The 26,684-nt window shown below is 35.2% G+C and overlaps 2 protein-coding genes across 10 annotated transcripts; one reads left to right on the top strand and one right to left on the bottom strand.

Moving 5' to 3' along the window:
- Positions 1–631: 631 nt before the first annotated feature.
- On the top strand, positions 632–20,457 carry LOC107896787 (BAG-associated GRAM protein 1). Of its 4 annotated transcripts, XM_016822058.2 has the most exons (19): positions 632–711; positions 839–1,082; positions 2,094–2,144; positions 2,230–2,327; positions 9,432–9,507; positions 16,481–16,609; positions 16,713–16,759; positions 16,921–17,041; positions 17,181–17,297; positions 17,534–17,563; positions 17,708–17,807; positions 18,276–18,382; positions 18,497–18,640; positions 18,728–18,832; positions 18,938–19,084; positions 19,255–19,308; positions 19,698–19,761; positions 19,911–19,972; positions 20,101–20,457. In XM_016822058.2, the coding sequence occupies exons 2-19, from the start codon at positions 888–890 to the stop codon at positions 20,254–20,256; spliced, it is 1,803 nt and encodes a 600-aa protein (XP_016677547.1). In that variant the 5' UTR covers positions 632–711; positions 839–887; the 3' UTR covers positions 20,257–20,457. The 4 variants fall into 4 exon arrangements, with proteins under 4 accessions (XP_016677547.1, XP_016677548.1, XP_016677549.1 ...); XM_016822059.2 differs by lacking the exon at positions 632–711 and having other exon boundaries at positions 728–1,082; positions 18,497–18,619; XM_041078880.1 differs by lacking the exon at positions 632–711 and having other exon boundaries at positions 961–1,082; positions 2,075–2,144.
- A 252-nt stretch (positions 20,458–20,709) lies between these two features.
- LOC107896788 (transcription factor bHLH153) lies at positions 20,710–24,764 on the bottom strand. 6 transcript variants are annotated; one of them, XM_016822061.2, is made up of 6 exons: positions 24,259–24,764; positions 22,838–22,964; positions 22,287–22,352; positions 21,954–22,019; positions 21,487–21,555; positions 20,710–21,268 (listed from the first exon to the last, which is right to left on the bottom strand). In XM_016822061.2, exons 1-6 carry the CDS (start codon positions 24,276–24,278, stop codon positions 21,116–21,118), a joined length of 501 nt encoding a protein of 166 aa, XP_016677550.1. In that variant the 5' UTR covers positions 24,279–24,764; the 3' UTR covers positions 20,710–21,115. The 6 variants fall into 6 exon arrangements, with proteins under 6 accessions (XP_016677550.1, XP_016677552.1, XP_016677553.1 ...); XM_016822063.2 differs by having other exon boundaries at positions 21,508–21,555; XM_016822064.2 differs by having other exon boundaries at positions 21,508–21,555; positions 22,838–22,961; positions 24,259–24,760.
- Between the last annotated feature and the right edge of the window lie 1,920 nt (positions 24,765–26,684).

The following is a 26,684-nucleotide window of genomic DNA, read 5'->3' as shown; positions in this document are numbered from 1 at the left end:
TGAAGATTCGTGCTTGACAAAAAGACCCAGATTGATGGTGCTTGGAGCTTATGATTTCAAGTTGCAAGGTTGTTTCAAGGAGGAGGAAGAGGATGCAATAGGAGCATGGAAGAGGGGAGAGAAGGAAGAAAAAAGAAAAATAAATAAATAAAGTTTTTGTCACAAGTTATAATATTTTTGGTTGAGGAATGATTGTTAAAAACAATTAGATAGGGAAAAGTGTTGTAGTTTGAAACAAAATTTTCATCTAAGTTGTATTAAAATTAAGTTTTGATTTAGTGGTAAGAATAATATTTTATTGATGTTAAACAATGCAAGTTCAAATCTAATTATATACAATTTTTTATTAAGGTTTTTAATTATAAAAAGATTAAAATATTATCTTATAATATAATTTATTTTAATTATAAAAAAAACATTTTTATAATTTTTTTAAATTAAATTGATACTCAACTAACAACTCAATCAATTTTTAAATTATACAAATCAAACATTGTTTTATGTGGGATTTAAAATTAAAATGGGAGATTGATGATTATAAGTTTTAATAACCTTATTTTTAAGGTTAAATTTACATTCTCATACGCATCGCCGCTACGCGTACTACCCAAACATTAAGTACAAGATATGAGTTAAGGGTATTTAAGACATTAAAAACTCATTAACGATCTTTTACCAGGTGTTGATTGCCAAACCATTCAACCTCCAACGGTCTCCTGCTTTGACTCCCTCCCTCAAATACAGATTATTTCATTTACAAGTTAAAGAACCCTAAAATTAAACCCTTTAGATTTTAATCAAAATGTTGATCAATTTCTTTTCTAATTTAATTTTATAGGAACAATACTTACCGAAATAAGCAAAGGGGAATCTTTTCAAATACAATTATGATGATTGAAACAGCATTGGTGGTGGAATATTTGGTGCCGTCTTCCTGGGAGATCAAAGTGGCGGTGGCCACGTCGGTGTTCTTGATCGTTTCTTATTGGATTTATACATTACAACTTGGAAGTGGGAGTGGCGGTGGTCGATCGTTGCTTCAGGAGGATTTTGCGGATGCAATTCTGGACGATAACGACAAGGTCACTTTTTTTACGTCTTTTTGAAGACTTTTTTTTTTCAGTTAATTTTGATGGTATTAGTTTTTTTTAAATTTTATTTGTTTATGCAATTTTTATTATGTGGATGATGACATTGGCTGAAGGCAAATTCGCGCCTCTTTTCTGTTTTTTTTTTTTTTTTTTGGTGTGTGTGTGTGCGCGCATTTTGATTGATCTATTGTTCACTTTGTAATAATCACTTTTTTCTTTTTTTAATATATATTTTTAAATTTGGGTAACTTTTTATCTTAATTCTAATGGCACTGAGTCATTGTCAGTTTAGTTACTTATTTCTTAATTTTGTTAGTTTTGGTTCTGAGCGAATTTTCATGGATTTTTTTCCCATTATTAATAAGAACTGAATTTTTGTTGTTAATTATATTGAACTCATCATTTTTTGTTCTTATTAATTTAAATTTTAAGTGAAGTTTCATTTCATGACTCTTATTTAGTGATCCTTTTCCCTGCGAGTTTCTTTTCTGGGTTCATTTATTCGATTATATACGTTGTGTGCACATTGTTGGAAAGTTACTTTTCTGTGTATTTAATCGGTTTCCATTAACCTTATACTTATTTGTCTGGTATTTTATAGAATTTTTTTGGCAATTTTGTCTTGATTAGAGCACAATGGTATAGTATCATGCCTACATTAGTTTCTCCTTTATGATGTCTATTATTTATAGCTGGTAAAATTTGTAAGAGGATGGATATTGATGTTTGTCAGAGAATGTTCTGATGAAGGGCGAAACAATCTCTCGGCTTGGCCTCATACACTTTTTGATTGATTTCATCTGTCTGTTAAAAAGGATATATTGTAGATGTATTTTTATTCTGTCCCTTAAAGGCACTGCTATAGCTTTTTAACTTGATGACATCTCTAAACATGAACATTTTGAATCTTACTCTATTGTGGTACACACAATATTGTATGCTGCTATTTTCACGGAGTAATTTTCCACTTTTTTGACATGCAGTTGTGCACTTATTTTGTAGATTAACCAATTCAAAGGAGATCTTCCTACCAATTCTGCCTTCATAATCAAGGTTTTTGGATTTTCTTTCATGTAATGAGTCTTTTTTTAAATCCAAAATGAGATCGTCTTCGCCTTTTCTTTTTTACCTTTTCCAGGTTGAATTGTTGGCAGCTAAGAATCTTGTTAGTACAAACTTGAATGGCACATCAGATCCTTATGCTATCATTACTTGTGATTCTGAAAAGAGATTCAGGTTGGTTTTTTTTTTTTTATTTTTTTTCGCTACAAGTTTCAGCAAGTTGATGATTTCCATCTCTTTTAGTACAGTTTTCTTCTAAATATAGTTTGTTTTCTTAGAATTAGGCTAGACTAATAGTGCACAAGAGACGTACTGACTGGGAATAATAGCATTTTTCTTGCCTTATAATATAACACAGTGCCTCCCTTTTAGTCCTTATATGATCATCACTATCATCACACCTTGTACTTTGGCTTTTTGGGGGGATTTAGAGCATTTAAAGTCGTCACTCACCAGTTACTTGAACTTGAGGCTGTTTATTTGAATTTTTTTTTTAACTTCACCTTTAGATTTTTGTTTGTTTAAGATTTTTTAGGTATGTACTTGCTTTCTTGACTCTTTAAGGGAAAAGGGGTTTATTATTATTATTATTATTATTATTATTATTATTTGAGATTAGTGTTAGGAAGGGGGGGAGCTTAACTGTTATATCTTGTAGACTCTTGATTTTTCTTTGAAATTGTTAAGAATAACCAAACAGGACTGAATCACAAGGTGATTGATGGGGAAGCCGAAGATTGTTGTCTTCCCTTTATCTCAATTGTTGTAAAGGCCTATTGTTATTGATAGTTTTGCTCTTTAAAGGGAGACTGAAACCTTAGGACTCATAAGAGAAAGACCTGGATCTCTTTAGGGTATTTGATGGATATTATGTTAGGATTTATTATTCCATACATCCCTTTTAGTAAGGGACTGTCCTATTACATAAATAGGAAACCTATTCTAGAAAGGAAATAAATTAATTGAAATAAAATCACAATCAAGAAACTTAAGTAAAGAAATAAAATATCAACCTAAGCCTTAATTAGAGAATCAAAATTAATGCCCTTTCCTAACATAGGTTCGGCCTACAAAAAGAGCTTGTCCTCGAGCTCGAAGTCAAGATAGCTTGATGATAACTCAGCCCGGTTTAATATCAATTTGAGTTTTGGATCTGTTAACATTAATGGAAGACAATTAATAATGGTTGCCATTAACATTAATGGGAGACAATCAATAATGACAACCACCAACTTTGGAAAAGTGGTATGGGATAATTTTTTTTTGGTCCTTGTGATAATGGGCTATTTATTGTTTGGTCCTTGAACCTCAACTATAAATAGGCCTTCTCATTTCTCATTTCAATTCATCCCAACCAGTCTTTCTCTCTTAGTTTTCTCTCTTCTCCCATTTGAGAATTCTTAAGGAATTCTATTTGTTTGTAATATTTTGGAGATAGTAAAGTTATCATCTGGTTTTAGTAGCCCGAGGACGTAGGTATAATTTACCGAACCTCGTTAAAACTCTTGTGTTCTTTTTGTCCTATTTTTCTTTCAATATTTGAGGGTATAATAGTAGTATTTAATTGTGCTATTAAATTACGTTAGAAGGAATATTCTGACTAAGGAAAGACTTGGTATTTAAGAGATCCTTGTGATCCACCTCTCTTCCCTGGGAATTGAACTTTGTGTGATTTTTTAGTACAATAATTTACACGCTTCCGACCCTATTGGAACTACAAGTGGTATCAAGAGCTGAAGGTTAATCGTAGTATGCTCTGTGGTTGCAGTTTGAACTGATCTTCCACATCAGAAAAGATTTCCTTAGGTATATTGAAAGATTATGGAGAAAATGGTCGGTGTAGGAGCTTCAACATCGTCCATGTGGACAAGACCGACAATTGCAAATGCAAGACTGGCCGTGGAGATCTTTGATGGCACGGGCCATTTTGGTATGTGGCAAAGTGAGGTTCTAGATGCCCTTTTTCAGCAGGGTCTAGACATTGCCATTGATGAAGAGAAACCAGATGATGTACAGAAGAAAGATTGGAAGGCGATCAATCGGTTGGCATGTGGCACAATTCGATCATGCCTTTCTCGAGAGCAGAGGTATGCTTTTTCAAAGGAGACTTCTGCAAATAAATTGTGGGTGGCACTTGAAGAAAATTTTTTGAAGAAAAACAGTCAAAATAAGCTCCACTTGAAGAAAAGACTATTTCGCTTCACATACGTCCCAAGTACCACAATGAATGATCACATCACCAAATTTAATCAGTTAGTCACTGATTTGCTGAATATGGATGAGACATTCAAAGATGAAGATTTGGCTTTGATGCTGTTAGGGTCACTTCCTGAGGAGTTTGAGTTCCTAGAAACTACTCTACTTCATGGCAGGAGTGATATATCTCTGATCGAAGTCTGTGCGGCCTTATACAGTTATGAACAGAGAAAGAAGAACAAACAGAAAAACTCAATCAGAGATACAGAAGCTTTAGTAGTCCGAGGTCGTTCATACACTCGGAAGAAAACTCAAAAGGGGAGATCAAAGTCAAAGTCCAGACTCGGGAAAGATGAATGTGCTTTTTGTCATGAGAAATGCCACTGGAAGAAAAATCTCATCTCATTGGGAGCCCTGGAATCCAATGGTTCAGTTGTTACTATGAGAGATGGGGTTTTGAAAGTGACATATGGCGCACTTGTGATATTGAAGAGCATCAGGAAAAATAACTTGTATTACTACCAAGGTAGTACAGTTATTGGAGCAGTCGCTGCAGCTTCCGGCAACAAAGAATTGGACTCAATACAGTTGTGGCATATGAAGTTGGGACATGCCAGCGAAAAATCCTTGCAAATTCTGGCAAAGCAAGGATTGTTGAAAGGTGCAAAGGCTTGCAAATTAAAATTTTGCGAGCATTGTGTTCTGGGAAAGCAAAAGAGAGTGAAATTCGGTACTGCTATCCATAATACAAAAGGTATTTTGGAATATGTTCACTCAGATGTGTGGGGGCCTTCCAAGACACATTCATTGGGAGGAAAACACTACTTTGTTACTTTTGTTGATGACTTTTCCAGAAGAGTTTGGGTGTATACCATGAGAACTAAGGATGAAGTGCTTAGAGTTTTTCTTAAATGGAAAACTATGATCGAAAGCCAGACTGGCAAGAAAATTAAGCGGCTTAAAACAGACAATGGAGGGGAATAAAAAGTGATCCGTTCTTTGATGTGTGCCAAGAGTATGGTATTGTTCGACACTTCACAGTTAGGGATACACCACAGCAGAATGGATTGGTAGAGCGTATGAATCGAACATTGCTGGAGAAAGTTTGATGTATGTTGTCCAATGCTGGGTTGGGCAAGCAATTTTGGGCTGAGGCTGTGGTATACGCTGGCCATCTTGTTAATCGTTTGCCATCATCTGCATTAGAAAGAAAAACTCCTATGGAGGTATGGTCTGGAAAATCGGCTACAGATTATGATTTCTTACATGTGTTTGGATCCACTGCATATTACCATGTGAAGGAGTCAAAGTTAGATCCGAGGGCAAAGAAAGCTCTCTTTATGTGAATCACTTCTGGAGTGAAGGGATTTCGTCTTTGGTGCTTAAGCACAAAGAAAATGATCTGTAGCAGAGATGTTACCTTTGATGAATCTGCCACATTGAAAAAGGTAGCAGATAAAGATATTCAGACGAGCAATACTCCACAGCAGGTGGAGTGTACTCCAAAACAGGTGGAGTTTGAGCAGATGGGGATTTGCCCAGTTAATAAGTCTAATTCTCCAGCCACAATGGAGGAATTAGAGGTTGAAGAGGTTTTGACCCAAGAACCACTAAGTACACCAGAACCAGTTGCAGTTGCAAGGCCACGGAGAGAAATTCGTAAACCTGCTCGATTTACTGATATGGTGGCCTACGCCCTTCCCATTGTTGATGATATTCCTATCACTTATCAAGAAGCAATGCAAAGCTTAGAAAGTGATAAATGGAAAAGCGCCATGGATGAAGAAATGCAGTCTCTCCGGAAGAACAATACTTGGGAGTTGGCGCAATTACCGAAAGGTAAAAGGGCAATCGGATGCAAGTAGGTATTCGCAAAGAAAGATGGATCTCCTAGCAAGAAGGATATTCGCTACAAGGTAAGATTGGTAGCTAAAGGCTACGCTCAGAAGGAGGGAATTGACTACAATGATATATTTTCCCCTGTTGTGAAGCATTCCTCCATTAGAATTTTGTTGGCCTTGGTAGCACAGTTGAATTTGGAGCTAGCTCAACTTGATGTTAAGACGGCTTTCTTGCATGGTGAGTTAGAAGAGGAGATCTATATGACTCAGCCCGAAGGATACACAGATGCTGGTGGTAGAAATTGGGTTTGTAAGCTGAACAAATCGCTATATGGATTGAAGCAATCCCCGAGGCAGTGGTACAAGCGATTTGATAGCTTTATGAGAAGACAGAAGTACACAAGAAACAAATATGACAATTGTGTGTATTTGCAGAAGCTGCATGACGGATCTTTCATTTATCTACTCTTGTATGTTGATGATATGTTAATCGCTCCGAAGAGCCAAAATGAGATAGATAAGCTGAAGGCTCAGTTGAATCAAGAGTTCGAGATGAAAGATCTAGGTGAGGCCAAGAAGATTCTCGGCATGGAGATAAGTAGAGATAGACCGAGAGGCAAGCTCTGTTTAAATCAGAAGCAATATCTGAAAAAGGTATTACAATGTTTTGGTGTAAATGAAAACACAAAACATGTAAGTACCCCACTTGCTTCTCATTTGAAACTTAGTGCTCAATTATCTCCGAAGACTGAAGATGAAAGAGAATATATGGCGAAAGTCCCATATGCTAATGCAGTTGGGAGTTTGATGTATGCGATGGTGTGTACGAGGCCTGACATTTCACAAGCTGTTGGAGTTGTGAGCAGGTATATGCATGATCCTGGAAAATGACATTGGCAAGCTGTGAAATGAATTCTACGGTATCTTCGAAAAACCGTAGATGTTAGTTTAATTTTTGAACAGGATGAAGCACTTGGTCAGTTTGTAGTTGGATATGTTGATTCCGACTTTGCTGGTGATTTAGATAAACGTCGTTCAACTACGGGGTATTTGTTTACTCTTGCGAAAGCCCCAGTGAGTTGGAAGTCTACCTTACAGTCTACAGTAGCTGCGTCTACTACAGAGGCAGAATATATGGCAGTTACAGAAGCTGTTAAGGAGGCTATTTGGCTTAATGGATTTTTGAAAGACTTAGGAGTTGTTCAAAGTCACATAAGTTTATATTGTGACAGTCAGAGCGCTATTCATTTAGCGAAAAATCAAGTCTATCATTCAAGAACCAAGCATATCGACGTAAGATATCACTTTGTGCGGGAAGTCTTTGAAAAAGGAAAAATTCTACTTCAGAAGATTCCGACAGCAGATAATCCCGCAGATATGATGACTAAGGTGGTAACAATAATCAAGTTTAATCATTGTTTGAACTTGATTAACATTCTGAGAATTTGAGCACCTTCAGGTGTATGGCGTTCGAGAGCGCATTTGTAGGCACTACAAAAGATAGCTTTATCGAATTTGGGGAGTTGAAGGAAGTGTGTGAAGATGTGATTATCTAATCAAATCTTCAAGGTGGAGATTGTTAACATTAATGGAAGACAATTAATAATGGTTGCCATTAACATTAATGGGAGACAATCAATAATGACAACCACCAACTTTGGAAAAGTGGCATGGGATAATTTTTTTTGGTCCTTGAGATAATGGGCTATTTATTGTTTGGTCCTTGAATCTCAACTATAAATAGGCATTCTCATTTCTCATTTCAATTCATCCCAACCAATCTTTCTCCCTTAGTTTTCTCTCTTCTCCCATTTGAGAATTCTTAAGGAATTCTATTTGTTTGTAATATTTTGGAGATAGTAAAGTTATCATTTGGTTTTAGTAGCCCGAGGACGTAGGTATAATTTACCGAACCTCGTTAAAACTCTTGTGTTCTTTTTGTCCTATTTTTCTTTCAATATTTGAGGGTATAATAGTAGTATTTAATTGTGCTATTAAATTACGTTAGAAGGAATATTCTGACTAAGGAAAGACTTGGTATTTAAGAGATCCTTGTGATCCACCTCTTTTCCCTGGGAATTGAACTTTGTGTGATTTTTTAGTACAATAATTTACACACTTCCGACCCTATTGGAACTACAGGATCTACATCATTCGAATAAGGTACTTCTAGCCAAAAGAGTTTCTTACATTGATGCCTAACAATATACTGTTCATCACAATTATAACATAAGTCCTTCACCCTTCTCTCAATCATTTCTGTTCTTGATAAAACATTTTTTATAAAAAAGGTAGATGAAATTTATGGAATTTGCTTAAGTAGTTCCCCCTTATTGTTGCCTTCAGAAAGTTGGGATGTGGGAACTGTCATATTCGCTGGAGAATTGAAGTTGCACTCATTACCTTGCCAAGTTCCCCTATGCTTACTTTCAACATGTAACATTTGTTGGTTCTGTTTAAATCCTCTGGTGAGGCTTAAAATCATGACTAAATCCGGCATTTGTGCATTTGAACATCCAATTGAATGGAATCATCTAATTCAACCATGAATGACCCAACGTGACTTGTCCCTTGAAAAAGTCACTGAAAAAGTTCTATTGTTCCGGTTTGTTTCAAAGTAATCAAATCTCTCAAGGGGTTGTTGCCTACTTGAGGACCAAAATAAACGGAACAATTACTACAGAATTCTAACCAGTTCATCACACGTTGATGTGGAACAGCGGAATAGGATAGAGATCTTTCAAACAAAAATGGAATAGGAGTGTAGTGTTTAACAGTAAATCACATTTGGGAAGAAGTAAAGTTTTTAGCTTCATGATTTTCTTAGTTTGCATTGGATTGATGAAATTTCAGCTATGCTGCATTCAAATATTTGTAAAATCTAAATTGAAACTAGTGAAAGGGTTAAGGACTGATGACTAAAAAAGCAGAGTTTGTTTTGTTTTCAGATCTATTGGTCTTAAGTTGGTGATATTGATAATATTCTATCATAGATGTTTAGGAGAATTGGAGAAACCACGTATCTTATACATGTACGTGCCTTAAATTATTGAAATTATATAGTTTGATGGTAAGCATAACAATTTTTTTCCTCTATGATGTATCTGAGAACTAATAAATGTCCAGATATAAAGCTTTGTGATTTGCATAAGTCCTTTCTTTTTTTAATAAAAGAAATATACTATCATGTACCCCTATTGTGTTTACATTTCTTAAGACTTTATTTCTATTGTTGTTGCAGTTCAATGATCCCTGGTTCAAGAAATCCCATGTGGGGAGAGGAGTTCAATTTCTTTGTAGATAAGCTTCCTGTCCAGGTTTATATTATAAGTTATTCTTGTTATAGATGACATCTGGACATTTTAAGCATGCTTTCTTTGTCAAACATGTATGCTCTATACCAAACCATGGGTTTAGTTTAATAGCATGTGCTTCTGATTTAAATCAAAGTATTTTTTCACCAGCAAGCGGCATTATCACTGCATTCTTGCTTCAATGTACATGTTATTGTTAGAGAATATAAGTTGAAAATAATTCTGATTCTGTAGATGACCGTGCCATCACATTTTGTTTCTTCCTCCTCCATTTTACCAGATTACCTTAAAGGAAAGTAGAATACCTTGTAGGTGATCTTCTATGCACTGGGAACTTGCATAGTTAGCATTGATTTAACCTTTTAGAGCAAGAGTATCACCTTTTTAGAACAAGATCCCTTTCCTTTGGTTCCCTTTTAAGTAATGTAGCACTCTCTAGCCAATTTGAATATGAGGTTCTCTTGGATCATGCTTGAATTGACTGATTACTCTCATTGAATAGGATATGTTTGGCCAAGTATGAGCAAGATAATTGAGTCTATCAACTAAACTCTGGAACATCCTTTTGTCCGCAACTGGTTCTTCTTTAGTTTCTCCGAACATATGATTTGGATACATTAGGTTAGAGACTAGATTACACCCAATCTTTCTTGTTTCTGTTGATAAATCAGTTGCATATGTAGAAATCAGAAAATAGCGGAAGAAAAGAAAGGAATTTATGAATAATTATTTTTCACTAACATATCAAAAAGGAATGCTACATGGCTATTTAAGAATAAGCCTATCTAAAGAAAGACAATCAGTAAATCAAGCTATAATCCTTGAATATAAGTTAACCTAATCCCCTAATATAATTTGTCAACAGATTTAGAGAGTAGTAAACTGTCAACCCATACCTGTGCTGAGATATGAAGATCCCTTGTGTGGAATATGTCACTTCAATACTAAGGAAGTACTTTAGTTTTCTTAGTTTCTTTATCTCCAATCTATGTGCTAGTTGTTGGTTTCTAACTTAGCAAACAAAGTTTAAAAACAACTTAGATGAATGTTTTAGATGTTTGAAAGATTAAAACAGGAGCAAGAACAAGCAAAAAGTTGAATGAGCAAAATGTTTTTCTCATTACCCGAATAAGTGCATGGTTACATACATAAATAGAATAAAAGCTACATAGAAAGAAAACAAAGCTTGCTTGTGCAAGTAACTAAAGGTTTACATCAACAAAATGACAACTTAATTTGACTACTAAATCAGCTAAGCACACATTTTAACCTTAGCTGATCAAAGCAAATAATGATTACACCATAGACTAACAAAAGTCAACTAAACAAACAAGGCTTGTCGAATTGCACAATGGATTTTAACATGCTTCAGCCGAGTTTCTGGTTTCATGCATGCAACGTAGGTTTTGCATGGATTCTTAAACTTTGCTGCTGTCGTTGCCACCTTTTAAACACTCCTCCTTGGCTACAAAGCAGCAAACTCTGATTTTCTTCTTCAAATATTCAAACCTTGAAGCAGCCAATGGTTTGGTTAATAGATCAGCAAGTTGATCTTTTGAGCAGCAGTGAACTAAGCTTATCTCCTTGGACATTTCAGCTTCTCTCACAAAATGATATCTAATTTTAAAATGCTTGGTCTTACCATGAAAAACCGGATTTTTGGCAATGGCTACAGCCGATTGGTTGTCAACCTTAATCACAGTGGCCTCCTTTGGATCAGCATTCAGATCACACAATATTTTCCTAAGCCAAATGGCTTGATTTACAGCAGAAGCAGCTGCGATGTATTCTGCCTCAGTAGTGGATTGAGCCACTGTCTGTTGCTTCTTCGAGCTCCAGCAGAAGACACTTGAGCCAAGGGTGAAGAAGTAGCCTGATGTGCTCTTCATGTCATCAGCAGAACCAGCTCAATCACTGTCTGAATATCCCACTAGTCTCAGCTCCTCAGCCCTTTCAAACTTCACTCCACAACTCAGAGTCCCTTTGACATACCTTAGGACCCTTTTTGCTGCTTTAAAATGTGCAACTGTGCAGCAATGCATGAATCTCGATAGAAGACCAACAGCATGCATGATGTCTGGTCTAGTTGCAGTCAAATAGAGTAGGCAGCCAACCAAGCTTCTGTAATTCTTTTCATCCACTCGATCTTCATCTCCTAGGCTGGTGAGTTTTTCTCCTAAAGCCACAGGAGTGCTAGCAGGCTTACAGTTTGTCATGCAAAACCTACTCAAAACCTTCGATGCGAATGCCTTCTGGCCTATGAAAATACCTTGTTCATTTTGTTTCACTTCCATGCCAAGGAAGTATGTCATTAATCCAAGGTCAGTCATCTCAAACACAGTTTGCATTTGCTTCTTAAAGGTTTCAATTTCCTCCCTTTTGCAGCCAGTGACCAGTAAATCATCAACATACAATGAAACAATTAGCAAAGTTTCATTACCTTCCTTCTTAACATAGAGAGTAGGCTCACTGGTGCTCTTTGTGAACTCGAGCCTTGTCAGGTAGGTATCCATTCGATCGTACCAGGCCCTTGGAGCTTGCTTGAGACCATACAGGGCCTTTTTGAGCTTGTAGACCTTTTTTCTTCTCCTTGAACTTCAAAGCCTTCAGGTTGATCTATGAAGATTTCCTCCATGAGAAATCCATTTAAAAAGGCTGATTTGACATCCAGTTGATGCACCTGCCATTGTTTCTGGGCTGCTAAGGCAAACAACATTCTTATAGTGTCCAGCCTTGCAACAGGAGCAAAGGTTTCAAAGAAATCGACTCCCTGTTGTTGGCTATACCCTTTCACAACTAATCTAGCTTTGTGTCTGTTCAGTGATCCATCTGCATTATTTTTGATCTTGAACACCCATTTAACTCCAATGATCTTCCTACCTTCTGGTCTATCAACCAGCTCCCAGGTTTCATTCTTTTGAATCATCCTTAGTTCAGCTTCCATAGCCTCTTGCCAGCATTTCTCTTTCGAGGCTTCAGCATAGCAGGATGGCTCAACCATGGTCACAGCACATCTTTCATAGATGTCTGCCAATGTTCTGGTGCCCCTAACAGGCATATCATCAAAATCATCCATAGCTTCATTTTCAACTTCAGCATGTTGGTGATCAAGGTCCTGCAAGTCTTCTTCAGCTAAGCTTGCATCTGTCCCATTCCACTTCCAACAGCTTCCTTCATTGAACTTGACATCTCTGCTTACAATAACCTTTTTTGTTGATGGATCAAAGATCTTATAACCCTTCTTCACATTGCTGTAGCCTACAAATACCCCTGGCACAGACTTTCTTTCCAGCTTGGTTCTCTTCTCTGCTGGCACAAGTGCATAGCATAAGCATCCAAACACTTTCAAGTGTGACACGATTGGTTTCTGCCCGAACCAGACCTCAAAGGGTGTTTTACCTTTGACTGCTTTAGTTGGTAATCTATTTAGTAAGTAGACAGATGTGTTTACTACCTCAGCCCAGAAGTTGTTTGGCATTTTGGCCTCAAACAGTAGGCATCTGGCCATATCAAGAATAGTCCTGTTTTTCCTCTCACAAACACCATTTTGCTGTGGTGTGTAGACAGTGGTCAGTTGGTATAGGATGCCAGCATCATCACAAATCTTCTGGAACCTCTGAGACACATACTCGGCTCCATTGTCTGACCTTAGGCTCTTGAGTTTGCTGTTGGCTTGGTTTTCAGCCAAAGCCTTGAACTTGCGAAAGAAGTCAGTGACATCTGACTTTTGTTTCAAGAAGGTTACCCAACAAAACCTGGTGCAGTCATCAATGAACAAGGAAAAATACTTGCAGCCATTTAGTGAGCTGGTCTTCATAGGTCCACAGATGTCAGTGTGAACCAACTGAAGTTTCTCTTGGGCTCTCCATGCCTTGTTGACTGGAAAGGGCAGTCTGGTTTGCTTGCCAAGCTGACAGACTTCACACACCTCTTTGTTTGGCCCAAACTTAGCCATATCTTCAACCAAATTCAGTTTTTGCATTTGCCCGAGTGAGTTGTAGTTCACATGCCCCATTCTTTTGTGCCACAAACTTGCCTCATCAGTCTGAGCTGCATATGCTTTTGCTTGCAACTGATTTACATCCACATTGAAGGTTCTATCTTGCATAGCTACTTTTGCCAACACCTGGTCAGTAGCATCTTTGATTGTGCAAATTTTTCCTTCAAACAGGAGAGAGTACCCTTTCTCCAGTAGCTGACCAACACTTAACAAATTTTGGTCAATGTCAGGTACATAAAGAACTTCTGAAATGGTTTTAATACCTGACTTGGTGCAGATCACTGCTTTGCCTTTGCCTTTAGCATTGAGAAGCTCACCATTTCCAATTCTGACATTGGATTCAAATGAGGTGTCAAGCTCCTTGAACATGCTTTCCTCTGAGGCCATATGATGAGTGCATCCACTATCGATCAGCCAAATTTTGCTGACTTTGCTCGAGCTTGCAAAGCAGGAGGCTGTGAAGACATGTTCTTCCTGTGCCTCGATGTCTTCAGCTACTTGAGCCTGATTATGATTCTGTGACTGATCTTTTGGTTTGTTCTTACACACTTTCTCAATGTGACCAAGCTGTTTGCAGCCTCTACACTGAATGTCAGGCCTGTACCAGCAATATTTCTCAAGGTGAGTTGTTCTTTTGCAATGAACACAGGGTGGAAACTTCTTCTTGGCAGCTTCCTTCTTTCCTCTTTCTTTCTTTTCTGACCAAGGCTTCTTGCCTTTGTGATTCGAGCTGAAGCTTGAGCTCTCTCTACTCCTAGCTTGAAAAGCTCCCTCAGAATACTCCTCCATTCTGTTTGCTCTTCTTTGCTCTTGAGCATAGAGAGCATTTATCAGTTCTGTCAAGGGAATGGCAGATAAGTCCCTCGAATCCTCCAGGGAAGAAATCTTGGATTCATACTTCTCTGGCAAGGTTGGTATGATTTTCTCCACTACCTTCTGATCACTAAAGTCATCTCCAAGCAGTCTTATGTTGTTGACAGTAGACATAATTCTGTCAGCATACTGCTTGATGGTTTCTGAGTCTTTCATTCTCAGATTCTCAAAGGCCCTTCTCAAGTTAATGAGTTGTTGCTGCCTGGTTTTGTCTGAGCCTTGAAACTCTTCCTTGAGTTTGTCCCAGGCCTCCTTTGGTGTGTCGCAGGCCATTATCCTTGTGAAGATAGCATCTGAAACTCCACTTTGAAGGCATGACATGGCCTTGTACTTCTTTGCACAGTCTTCATTATACTGCCTTATCTGAGCTATCGTGGGATTAACTCTTAAGGGTGGTGGTTCTGTGTCATTTTGGACAACATTCCATAGGTCATGTGCCTGTAGATATGTTTTCATTTTGACAGCCCATATATTGTAGCTTTCACCAGCAAACACGGGTGGAGGTGGTGGTGAGAAGCTCATCTTCACGCAGCTTCCAAAACTCTGAGCAACAAAGATAGTTTCTGCTTCTTTTCTTTCAAACACACAGCACACAACAAGAGGCCCTCAAAGACAACAGGCTCTTATACCATTTGTTGGTTTCTAACTTACCAAACAAAGTTTAAAAACAACTTAGATGAATGTTTTAGATGTTTGAAATATTAAAACAGGAGCAAGAACAAGCAAAAAGTTGAATGAGCAAAATGTTTTTCTCATTACCCGAATAAGTGCATGGTTACATACATAAATAGAACAAAAGCTACATAGAAAGAAAACAAAGCTTGCTTGTGCAAGTAACTAAAGGTTTACATCAACAAAATGACAACCTAATTTGACTACTAAATCAGCTAAGCACACATTTTAACCTTAGCTGATCAAAGCAAATAATGATTACACCATAGACTAACAAAAGTCAACTAAACAAACAAGGCTTGTCGAATTGCACAATGGATTTTAACATGCTTCAGCCGAGTTTCTGGTTTCATGCATGCAACGTAGGTTTTGCATGGATTCTTAAACTTTGCTGCTGTCGTTGCCACCTTTTAAACACTAGTCTCTATTTCAATTCATACTTCTCTTTGTCATCATTTCCAATCACTATAATGTCGACCACATAGAACTCTCCTTGCAGTTGAATGCTTAATAAAAAGTGTTATTTCTTTATTTTGTTTAGAGCCAGACTCCATAAATTTCGCAAATCTCCCAAACCATGCTCTAGGAGATTGCCTTAACCCATAAAGGATCATTTTAGCTTACACACCTTGCTGCTTGTATCCACCTCAAACTCTTGTGGGATGTTCATGTATATTTCTTCATCTAAGTCACCATGGGGTAATGCATTTTTAACATGGCTTAATATATTATTTGGTACTTGAGTTCGACACTTTTTTCTAATGTGGTATCTGTGTTATTTTTGGTCCAATGTAGTCCCTGTATTTGACAAAAGTTATATATTTTGGTACCCAAAAGTAAATGTGTTAACATTTTTAGTTTTTAATTCAAGTGTCAGGGTTGATTTGATGAAAGTTAATTGCTAATATTATTATGTTTGAATTTTTCATAATTTTTTAATAGAATAAATTTAATTTAATTGTGAATTTGTTTAATTTTGTAATTAATTTGTCAAATATAATGCTATGGATGTGATTTAATTTGGGTTTTACGGTTGATTTGATGATATTTAATTGCTAATATTATTAGCTAATTGTGAATTCTCATCAAATCAACTCTAAAACTTGAATTAAATCTTAAAAAAGTTAGCATTGTTATGGTTACGTACCAAAATTGTAATTATATCTTTGCTGGTGCAAGCCATGTAACATGAATGTCCCTGATAATATATCTTTCAGTATTTTTCTCCTAATTCTTTTCATTGTAACTAAAAATTTACCTATTGTAACTTGAGTAGTTACTTGCATATTTATATACAAAAGTAAGATAAGAGTAATCAATAAAGGATGCATTTGTAAGAGATAAATACACGAAGGCATCTATATTTAAAACTCGTTTTGTTTTCCTATTTGGCATGCTTGTCTAAGAGAATCATTCTTACTCACCTTACAGATACATGTGACAATATATGACTGGGATATAGTTTGGAAGAGTGCAACTCTTGGTTCAGTTACTGTTCGAGTTGAAAGTGAAGGTGACAGTACCCCAGTATGGCATATATTAGATAAACCACCTGGACAGGTGTTCTTCCATTCCCAAGTTCTGTAGTTATCTTGTTTATCTGGCTTCTTTACATTATTTCTTAATTCTTATAAAGATCAATGAAAGGCTTTACGTCTTTCAGGTTTGTCTGCATATTAAAACAATAAAATCACCTGTAAAGTCATCCAGGTAATCTTGCAGCTTCTTACATGAATGTCCACTAAAAATGAAAATAATTTTGTTAAGCTAAACTTTTTTCCTATGCTAGTCCCATTCAGTGACAAACACGGGTAAAATTATGTTTATTGTCTCTACATTTCATTGAATAGTTTGAAAGCTTTTGTTGACAGGCGTGTAGATGGATATGCTGGAGCTAAAGCTCGAAGGAGTACTTCAGATAAACAAGGGCCTACAGTGGTTCATCAAAAGCCAGGGCCTTTACAGACAATATTTAACCTCCTTCCAGATGAGGCAAGTCCTACAAAATGTCTTTCTAACTAGAATTATTATAAATAAATTAGGCATGGTATGGTTATAGTAACAAATAGGAGTTCTTGGGGCAATCCCATTTCATCACTTCTAGCTGCAGCTAACAGACAGTTTCTTTCAGGTTGTGGAGCATAGTTATTCATGTGCACTTGAGAGATCATTCTTGTACCATGGTCGCATGTTTGTTTCTGCATGGCACATATGTTTCCATTCTAATGTGTTCTCTAAACAACTTAAGGTTAGCTTGCCAGTTTGTCGCATTAATTTACGAGAGCTTATCCTCTTCTTAAGATGTGCTGACATTCATAGTGCATTTACGGTAGAATCCAGAGACAAATTGTCCTCCTTCTTTAAAGGGAAAAATGATTAAACTAACTAAAAAGATAAGAAACTTTTTATATGTTTGACACCTTCTATGGTATTATAAACTGAAAGGACGTGTTCAAATCTTAACAACTTTTGTTTAAATAACAGGTGATAATTCCATTCGGGGATGTAGATGAGGTAAGCTATATTCTTCTGATCAGCACTTCTTAAAGTTAGTTTTGTGGCATCAAAAAGAACTACTATAACTTACAAGCATTTTCTTGACCATGTTGGAGAAAATTTTGAATGTTCTTTGTGCATATAATAATTTGGTCTATGTAGGTTCGTAAGAGTCAGCATGCATTCATTAATCCTGCAATAACAATCATTCTTCGGATGGGTGCTGGTGGGCATGGTGTACCTCCATTAGGGAGCTCTGATGGTTAGTAACTAAATTCTTTACCAAGCATGGAAGCTTTAGGGATTTATTTTTTCAAGATTTTGAACAAATAGCATTATGTAATTTCCTGTTTATTTTTGGTTTCTACAGTGTCTTTTAGAGGTGTGTCACTGTGCTCTGAAACTTCATATGTTATTTATTACCGATTCCTTTTTGAAATTTAGTGTTTATTGTTTTACCAAGTTCAGAATAGGTCTACGCTCTTCTTTATCATTTAAAATTTTACATACTTCTCTTGTGGTCGTTTGAAATGTTTTTCTTTTAAAATACAGTATTAGTTGATGTCTTACACACTGGGCTTTTTCCCTTTTCTAGTTATCCATTCAGAGATCTTTTCGTAGATTATTGCTTTGTTAGGAATAACCCAATATTTCATGAGCAAGACCGTTTTTAGCATGAATTGAGTAAAGGTGTGTTTATGTTGCTGTTGTTTTTCTTTTCTTATTTCAGGTAGAGTCAGGTATAAATTTGCATCATTTTGGAACAGGAACCATACAGTACGAGCATTACAGCGTGCAGCAAAGAACTACCATGCAATGTTGGAAGCTGAGAGGAAGGTATTTTGCATGTGATCTGTGACGTCTTGTTTGATTCTTTCTTCTATTCAACTTCACTTCTGATATTTTATCAGATAAAACAAATTTTCATTTGATTTATTTTTGTCAATGTAGGAGCGAGCAGCATCAGCATTGCGTGCACATAGTAGCTCTATGAAAGGTATTAGAACACAAGCTACAGCTCCTCGAGAAAAAGCACCTAGTACTGAAAAATTACTACGTTTTGTCAAAGAACAGGTTCTTGTTGATATCTACAAAGTATGCATCGTATATTTTCCTGTCTTTGTGGGCTTTTATTATGTTGTGAATTGGTATATTTATGATTCGTGAATTTTTTTCCTGCAGGATGTATTTCCTTGCACCGCTGAGCAGCTTTTTAATTTATTATTGAGCAATGACTCTAGTTTCACAAATGAATACCGTACATCACGTAACGACAAAAATCTTACAGTACGCTAAGATAATTTAGTATTCTTCCATGCTTATTCTATTAAACATGCCTGTGTTAGACAAATGAATTGAAAATTTGTACTTACTCTGCTGTGCTACTTTCAGATGGGACGGTGGCATGTTGCAGATGAATATGATGGTCAAGTGAGAGAGATTACCTTCAGAACCATTTGTAACAATCCCATGTGCCCTCCAGACACTGCCATGACCGAGTATCAACATTTTGTTTTATCATCAGATAAGAAAAAGCTTGTAGGACTTCTTTTGTTGTCCATTCATTAATTTCTTTTTTAATAAACTGTCTTTACTTCTTTTGTGAAAAAATTCATTGCTTCTGAAACATATGGCTATTTGCATCTTTATTGTAGATTCTATGTTTGTTTCATTTAATTGAGTTTAGTCAATGTTCTCTCTTCTCGTAGGTTTTTGAAACTGTACAACAGGCACATGATGTTCCATTTGGCTCCTACTTTGAAGTAAGTATTTGAAACTTTCTTGCACTATCATCCTCACTGTTATTGATCATAGATTATCATCACCTAAGTACAATCAAGATGGAACGGAAGGAAACGTCCCTTTTGCAGGATAACTGGTCACTTACTTGCCAACAGGCAACGGGACTAGAGACTTATGTTCAATGAAGATTAGGCCAAATATAATAGCGATGTCTTATACACTTAGATATAAATTATGATACCATTATGGCATGAACAACTTGGTTCGACTAACAGTTCTAACCTCTTGGAAGAATTATAAACCTATATATTCGTGTGTGTGTGTGTATGTAATGTTGCATGTTTTTGTTCTATTATTTATGTTTTAGCTTCGAGATTAAAATGACACCATTTTATTTGTGCTGCATCAGGTTCACTGTCGTTGGACTGCAGAGACCAATGGAGAAAACTCAAACCTTTTAGATATAAAAGCGGGTAAGCTTCAATTTTCTTTTGGTGCTCAAGTTTTAAGAAATATATTTTCTTTTCCTGAACATCAAAGATATGAACTAAACTTTAAGAAATATATTTTCTTTTCCTCAACATCAAAGATATGAACTAAGGGATGTTTCAATTTTCTGCAGGTGCACATTTTAAGAAATGGTGTGTGATGCAATCGAAAATTAAGTCAGGTGCCATCGAAGAGGTATGTATAGCTACAGTTGAACCATGGTCTCCTCAATTATATAGATGAATCCCATACTTTAAAAAACCTATTTTTTCTTTTCTCCTTTGGTATTAGTCTCAAGTTCTCCTTTTGCCATCTTTGTGCAGTACAAGAAAGAGATGGAGACAATGTTAAATGTTGCCCGTTCATATATCAAGTCACGTACTTCCGGAGGTGAGACCAATAACATGAACAAGTCACGTACTTCCAGAGGTGAGACCAATAACGTGTCGTCACCACTCATAACAGACGATTTCGGCTAACTCGTGTAATTAATCTCCTCCAATTTTATTGTATAATGTCCTTTTGTGTGTGTTTTCAATATGGAAATGTTAGTCATATGCATAGGTATGAGGGTTTTTTGGGAAAAGGCATAGATTTATAACGCAACTCAAAACGGTTTACTGGGAAGGAAAGTAACAGAGAATTTTATTGTAATAGGCATTTTTTCCGTTTAATAGGCTAATGGCATGTAAATGAAAATACAGAACTTGCATAAATTTTTTCGTCAATTGTTAATTAGTAGTATCGTTTGCTGTTCACTGTTATGATCTTTAACAAAAAGAAAAATCTTTAAACCATCTTCAAGTGTGAATGTGAGGAGCAATGACCAAAATGTTCAAAGGTGAAACTTTGACCTATGAGCACCAACGACAACTCCAATCTATACAGAACTTCGATTTTCACATTTAAGTAACAAGAATAATTCCCTCGGATACCAAAATAAATACGTCGTGAAATAAGCTAAACATTTAATTTAGTGACTGGTACATTATTCCGTATATATTCGAGCGCCATACATGTTAAAAGTGGTTAATCAACTCATGTTCATCAATTTACATTTTACAATACATGATTAAGGAGAGATCAATTAATTTCTATAAATTCAATATAAGATTAAATGCAGATCACTGGCTTAAAACTAAGTAGGCACAGGACTGCATTTCTGGATACACAATCCTACTAGTTTCTCGATACTAACATCCTATCTCAGTGCCTTGTGCTATAAATTTTGCATCTGATTAGGAAAATTTTGTGCATTCAAGATTTAAGTTGGTTACCTTTAAAACCGGTTCCAGTGAAACGTTCAAAGCCTACCGGTCACCGATGAAGGAAAATATGTCAATTGAATTGTGTGAAAGGCTTGTCAAATTTTGGTGAAGCGGTCTTGATGGGAGCCCAAATATCAGCACCATTGCTATGAACAACTCCCATGGTATACGAGAGTGGAACAAGACATAAACCTTGGCTTCTAAGGCTATAATGCTCTTGCTCCTGCTAGCACAAGAAACAGCCATTTAAAATCCAACCATAACTTCTGAACTATGGTTCCCTAATCAATACTGTTATTGTGTATTTCTACATAAAAGGTGTTCCAAAAACAGACATCGAACTAAAATCAGTTCCATAAATAGGGATGACTAGTGTTTTTAACATGAGAAGTAAACCCAAGTAAGGAGCAGTTCAAGGCATAATTAATCTTCTTTCTGTACCTGGGCCGGTTTAATGCTCACCTGCATATTATTTGTCGGTGAGGTTTGAAGATACGGAGCACTCAAAACCTGAAACCACAGTTATATCCATTAAAAATGCTATAATGACCTTTAAAATGAAAAAGTTAAAAGCAATTATTTCGTTTTCACTCCCGCCTTTTGTTTTCTTTGATAGTCATTTTTGTTTCCCTTTTGAAAATTGCCAAGTCCGAAAGAAGAGGTAAGACCAACTGCACAGCCAAAACCTCCCCCGGAGACATTTTTAAGTCAGTCAAAGCTTGAATCTCTTAAAACCTAGGCTGAAATTGTTCAAAGCTTGATTCCAGACCGAGACCACAACTGTCAAATCTCCCTAGGTTCATGTTTAAATAGGTGGTGTATTCATTGAAATTTCAATTGCTGATCTTCAGAAGCATGCATTTAGAAGTTGCAACTAATACCAACTAATACGGAAAAGAAAAACCGACCTTAACTTGTTCATGAAGAAACTGTATGTACTCCATTGCCTGCAGGAGGACAGAAGCTGTATCTGTCTGCAATGAACCAAATAGAGCTTCAAAATCATAGCAAGATCGGCAACTTTATGCTGAAAGACGACTTCATTCAAGCCATAGTAAACACTAAAATACAACCAATGTGGTGTCAGGATTCAAGTTTTTAACCGATAACAACATATTGGACTTGACCTCAAGCCAATCTCCACCAGAATCAACCGACTAAGCTATAAATTTCGAATTTTATGCTAGCACCATAAATGTATTGCTGCTTTTTCCAATGTGAAAAATTAATTGCCAAAATACCTTCCCGTATGGCGAAACTAGCTGCTGCAGAGTGACAATGCGTTCACCGACCTTATCTTTCCTATCCTATTGCCAGAAAGAATAAATTAAGATTATACATAAAGAGATCAAATCTGAATTTCTAGAAACCAAACCAGAATTGCCCGTAAATGAAAATAAGTAATGGCTGAAGATGCATTCTGAACAACATTCAGGAATATAACCCCTAAAACAAGTTAAAGAACATATTTCACACCATGCCAATATAAATTATACATCTGGTTCCAAGAAAAGGTTACCATCACCTTGCTATTTTCCTCTAAAAGTTTGTATAGGTTTTCAGCACAAATTAGAAAAGGAAAAAAATATAACAGATGAGTCGATCTGCTAATTAAAGTGAAACACTGTAAATCAAGGAAAGTTACATGTAGCCAACCCCAGCTAATGGAGATTAAACTATAATCAAACTGAAATGACTATCCCATCATTTTTCGAGCACTGGAGGGATTCCTTAGTATAGCTATGAAATAAATATAGAGGAGACATAAAAGGGAGTAAAGGCAGCTGAAAACCTTTGTCGAGATCAATAAGTCGGACTTCTGTCGCTTCGACGCCAAAGGAGTGAAACTGCTATGATCAACAGAGCAAGGGCTCCTTTTGTTTTCCATCATCGTTCTGACCTCTATCCCGTTTTCACTGCTTCAAAAAAGTGAGGGGAAAAAAAGAATCACACACTGGAATAGCACCATGCAACCAACGAAAATAATCTAAAGCTGAACAGCAATGAAAAGGATCATTGAAGATATTACAGACAGTAAGTTAACTAGACTTAAAGACCGCGATTATCTAACAACATTCATCACAAAAGTAAACGATCATCTAATCAACAATTGTGTTCTTTGAAATCATCTACATTCAACTATTTTAACACGGAATCATCCATATATAAAGCAAACCTAAATGCAATAAAACCCTCGAAATATATGAAAATCTCGAAAAAAAAAAGATTTCAATATATCCGTATCTGGGCACTCATAGTCTAAACACTCATAGTGGACTATTAAATTTTAGTCAGAGAAGAATCCATGGTAGGATATATCCAATTTGAAGAATAACAATGAACTTAAATTTCATTCTCAGTACATAATTAAAAAAAAAAACAAATTTCATATAATTTACATCAGACACCCTTACATTATTTGAATACTGGGGAAAAAAATTTTCCTTTCTTTGGTCAGAGGATAATCATGCATTTATATGTCAATAGAAACAAAATTTTATAAACATCTCATCCATTAATTTAATCATAACATAATTTAAAACAATAATTATGTATTAACTGTCGGTTTACAAACAGACAATAGTTGCATGAATCAATGAAAAAAAAGCAAATAAAATTGGGAAAAATACAAAAAATGTTAATTAAATAATTCATGGAATAAGTCAAAAACAGAAGCAATATGTCACAGACAAAAACTTACAAACGAACCAGTGACATCATTTGATTCCATACACGACAATCAAACGGTGGAAAAAGCATCAAGCTTCAGTTAAGTAGTCATAGTATAAATAAATAGAAACCCCTGATTATCTAAAGAATGATTTTTTGTGGGACCAGTTTATGGAAAAATTTCCCATGCATGGATGAACCATAAATAAATCCAATTTGCATTTTGAATTGATAACTTAATGATACCAATCAAACATTATGCCACTTAAAAGAACTATGATTAAACAAATAATTTTCAAGGTAACATTCAAGTATACTACAAATGATACAAAGAAATAGTATGCTTACACTCAAAAGCAAGAACTCCAATTTCATGAAAAAACAGAGTAGTATTAAATACAAAAAAGAAAAACCCCAAAATAAGATAGCTAATAGCTAATGTATGTATGTATGTATGCAATACATATCGTATATATTGAATTAACACTACAAACAAAGCTGCTTTAAAGCAAAATAACTAGGATAGGATTTGAGCAAACTCACCAAGAACATAAAGTTTGCATTGGCCAAAGAGCTAAAAGCAAAAATCTCAAGCCTTGTACTATAACTTGAAAACTTTCAATACCCAAATTCAACAAGGGAAAAATTCCCCAAAGTAAAAAGCTTTCTGCTTCAGTGTTTTCACTTTCTTCAACCAAACTATCAACACCCCAAAGTCCGAAAGCCAGCTCTTTTCTTTTTCTTTGTCCTTTTTTTTTTCCTACTTTTCTTCAACAAAACATTAAAAAGAACAGCAATCTTCTTTGTGGGACTAAAAAGACTGGACCTTTATTGCCAAAAACATGTCAGTTTGTTTACATCTAAACAAGGTGAAAACTTTAAGGAACAATCAAAATCCTTTTAGTTCAAAATCTGCAAATTTTAAACCTAAACACTGGTGAAGGCTTAAAGAAAGTGAGGAAGAGTGGAAGAAATGGGGTTTGTCAGTGAGAGTTAAGTACGTTTTTATAAGGTTTTGGGAGGGGAATGAATAAAAAATAAAAATGAATAATTTGTTCATTGTTTTCTTATTTGACAGCTAATATCCAACCATGCAAAGTGACACAGCACCATACATAGATAAGAAGAGTAGTTGATTTAACCTTAGATTTATTGTCCAATTTTTTAATTTAATTATTTTATTTGCTAATCAGGTTGAAAGTGACTTATGAAATCTCTCCACTTTTTCCTTCCTCTGTCTCTTGTCAAACTTAGCTGGCCTGCCTTTTCATCATTTCTTCTTTGTTTAATCACCAATATAATCTCAATAATTGATATAATATAATATCACATATTCACCAAATAAATTTTACCATTTCATTTTTTATTATACCTAATTACGTCCAAACAAGGTAATACCAAAAACATTTGGCCTTCCACCATTTTTCCTTTTTTTGTAATTTACGAAAGTAAAACTTCTATTAAATCATTTTTTAACATACAAGGAAAATTATATAAAACAAAAAACAGACGAGATAAACATCGGCAAAATTAGAAAATTATTTTTAGGTCAAAATTAATTTGTATATTTTTATAATGATAAAAATATAATTTAGTTATTTTAATAGTTCATATTTTTATAATTTTTTAAAGATTAAATTAATTTTTATCAGTTTTAGAGGTTAAAATATAATTTTATTATTAATTTAAATTTTTAGGCTTAAATAAAAAATAATAATTTTGCCAGCCCCTCACTCCATTAGAGACAAATACATTATGATTTAAATGATAAAATTAAGAAGGAACAAAAATTTTATCCAATAATTGAGTGAATCAAACTAAATATATGCATATTGTGTTAAATTAAATACTTTTATAAAAAGAAAAAGAAAAATATACATATACGTGTTGCGTTTTTAAATTCGACGGTATATCCTTGTCAGAGCAGTTTCCATATTCAGGTGGGCGGTTTTCCTGAGAAGGTGGGTCCCACTCCTCGTTTGGCTATTCCTCTCTGTCACGCTCCAATCAAACTCGCCTTATTCTCAAATCTTCTAATGTGGATTATCCACACGCGGCAGTCATACATCAAGAGCGTGGTGTTCACGATCCTGAAGTGAAACATGGGGAGAGAAAATGTTGAGGGGGTGGGGTAAGTAGGGCCCAGCATGCAGTTCGACCGTGCGCAAAAAAGTCTACGAGGATTTGGTCTAAAGGGGGATATGGGTGGGACCCACACGGTTTCGACTTTTGTCTGTTAACGAAGTTTGAATAAAGTTTAGTATTTTTTTTTTTTGAGAGCAAGTTTAGATATTTCATGCGCGATAAGTGGTTTATTTATTTATTTATTTTAACAAATTTATTATAGGTTGTAATTATATATATTTTTTGATATAATATTTAAAATTACTTATAATTTTTCTTTAATTTATAAATAAGAGGATAATGCTATTCAATACACTCAAATTTATGTCTTCTTATATTGATAACAATACTTATACTAATCAATTAAACACTCAATTATCAAGCTATTATTATTTTTTACTCTTACGGTATTCAAAATGAGTTATATTTCTTTTTATAGTTGCTAAGTTAATAGAGAAAATCACAAAAGCAATATTTTTAAATTTTTTTTAATTAAGTACCCTAAATATTTGTGGCTAAAATTGTCTATTAGTAAAAACTAATTACAGAATTTGGGAAAAATAATTTTTCATTCAAAATATATAATAGGGAAAGTTATGATCTACAGTGTTGATAACCTTAAATAAATATATGTAACTTTTTATTTTTTAAGTATTCCATGGTTGATTTTATTAAAATAAGATGTATGTAAAATTTGATATCTATCATATTGATGAAGAATAATGTATTTTTTAATATATATTTAGGATTATAGTTCTATACAATGTTAATAAAATAAAATAAAATAAATTCACAAATGAATTTAAGTTGATGTCATTCATTTTTTAAGGTGTAATAAAATTATA

Source organism: Gossypium hirsutum, chromosome A10 (assembly GCF_007990345.1).
Source record: "Gossypium hirsutum isolate 1008001.06 chromosome A10, Gossypium_hirsutum_v2.1, whole genome shotgun sequence".
Lineage (NCBI taxonomy): Eukaryota > Viridiplantae > Streptophyta > Magnoliopsida > Malvales > Malvaceae > Gossypium > Gossypium hirsutum.
The sequence above is the reverse complement of the archived record's forward strand: the minus strand, read 5'-3'. Positions and strand labels throughout refer to the sequence as shown.

Bases quoted from the DNA above. Each gene is read 5' to 3' on its own strand.
- LOC107896787 (XM_016822058.2), top strand. From the start codon at position 888: ATGATGATTGAAACAGCATTGGTGGTGGAATATTTGGTGCCGTCTTCC. The intron at 17,564-17,707 runs GTAAGCTATATT...TGGTCTATGTAG, and splicing joins CATTCGGGGATGTAGATGAG to GTTCGTAAGAGTCAGCATGC. The intron at 19,085-19,254 runs GTAGGACTTCTT...CTCTTCTCGTAG, and splicing joins CATCAGATAAGAAAAAGCTT to GTTTTTGAAACTGTACAACA.
- LOC107896788 (XM_016822061.2), bottom strand. From the start codon at position 24,278: ATGCAAACTTTATGTTCTTG. The intron at 22,020-22,286 runs GTATTTTGGCAA...GGTTCATTGCAG, and splicing joins TAGTTTCGCCATACGGGAAG to ACAGATACAGCTTCTGTCCT. The intron at 21,556-21,953 runs GTCGGTTTTTCT...CTGTGGTTTCAG, and splicing joins TTCTTCATGAACAAGTTAAG to GTTTTGAGTGCTCCGTATCT.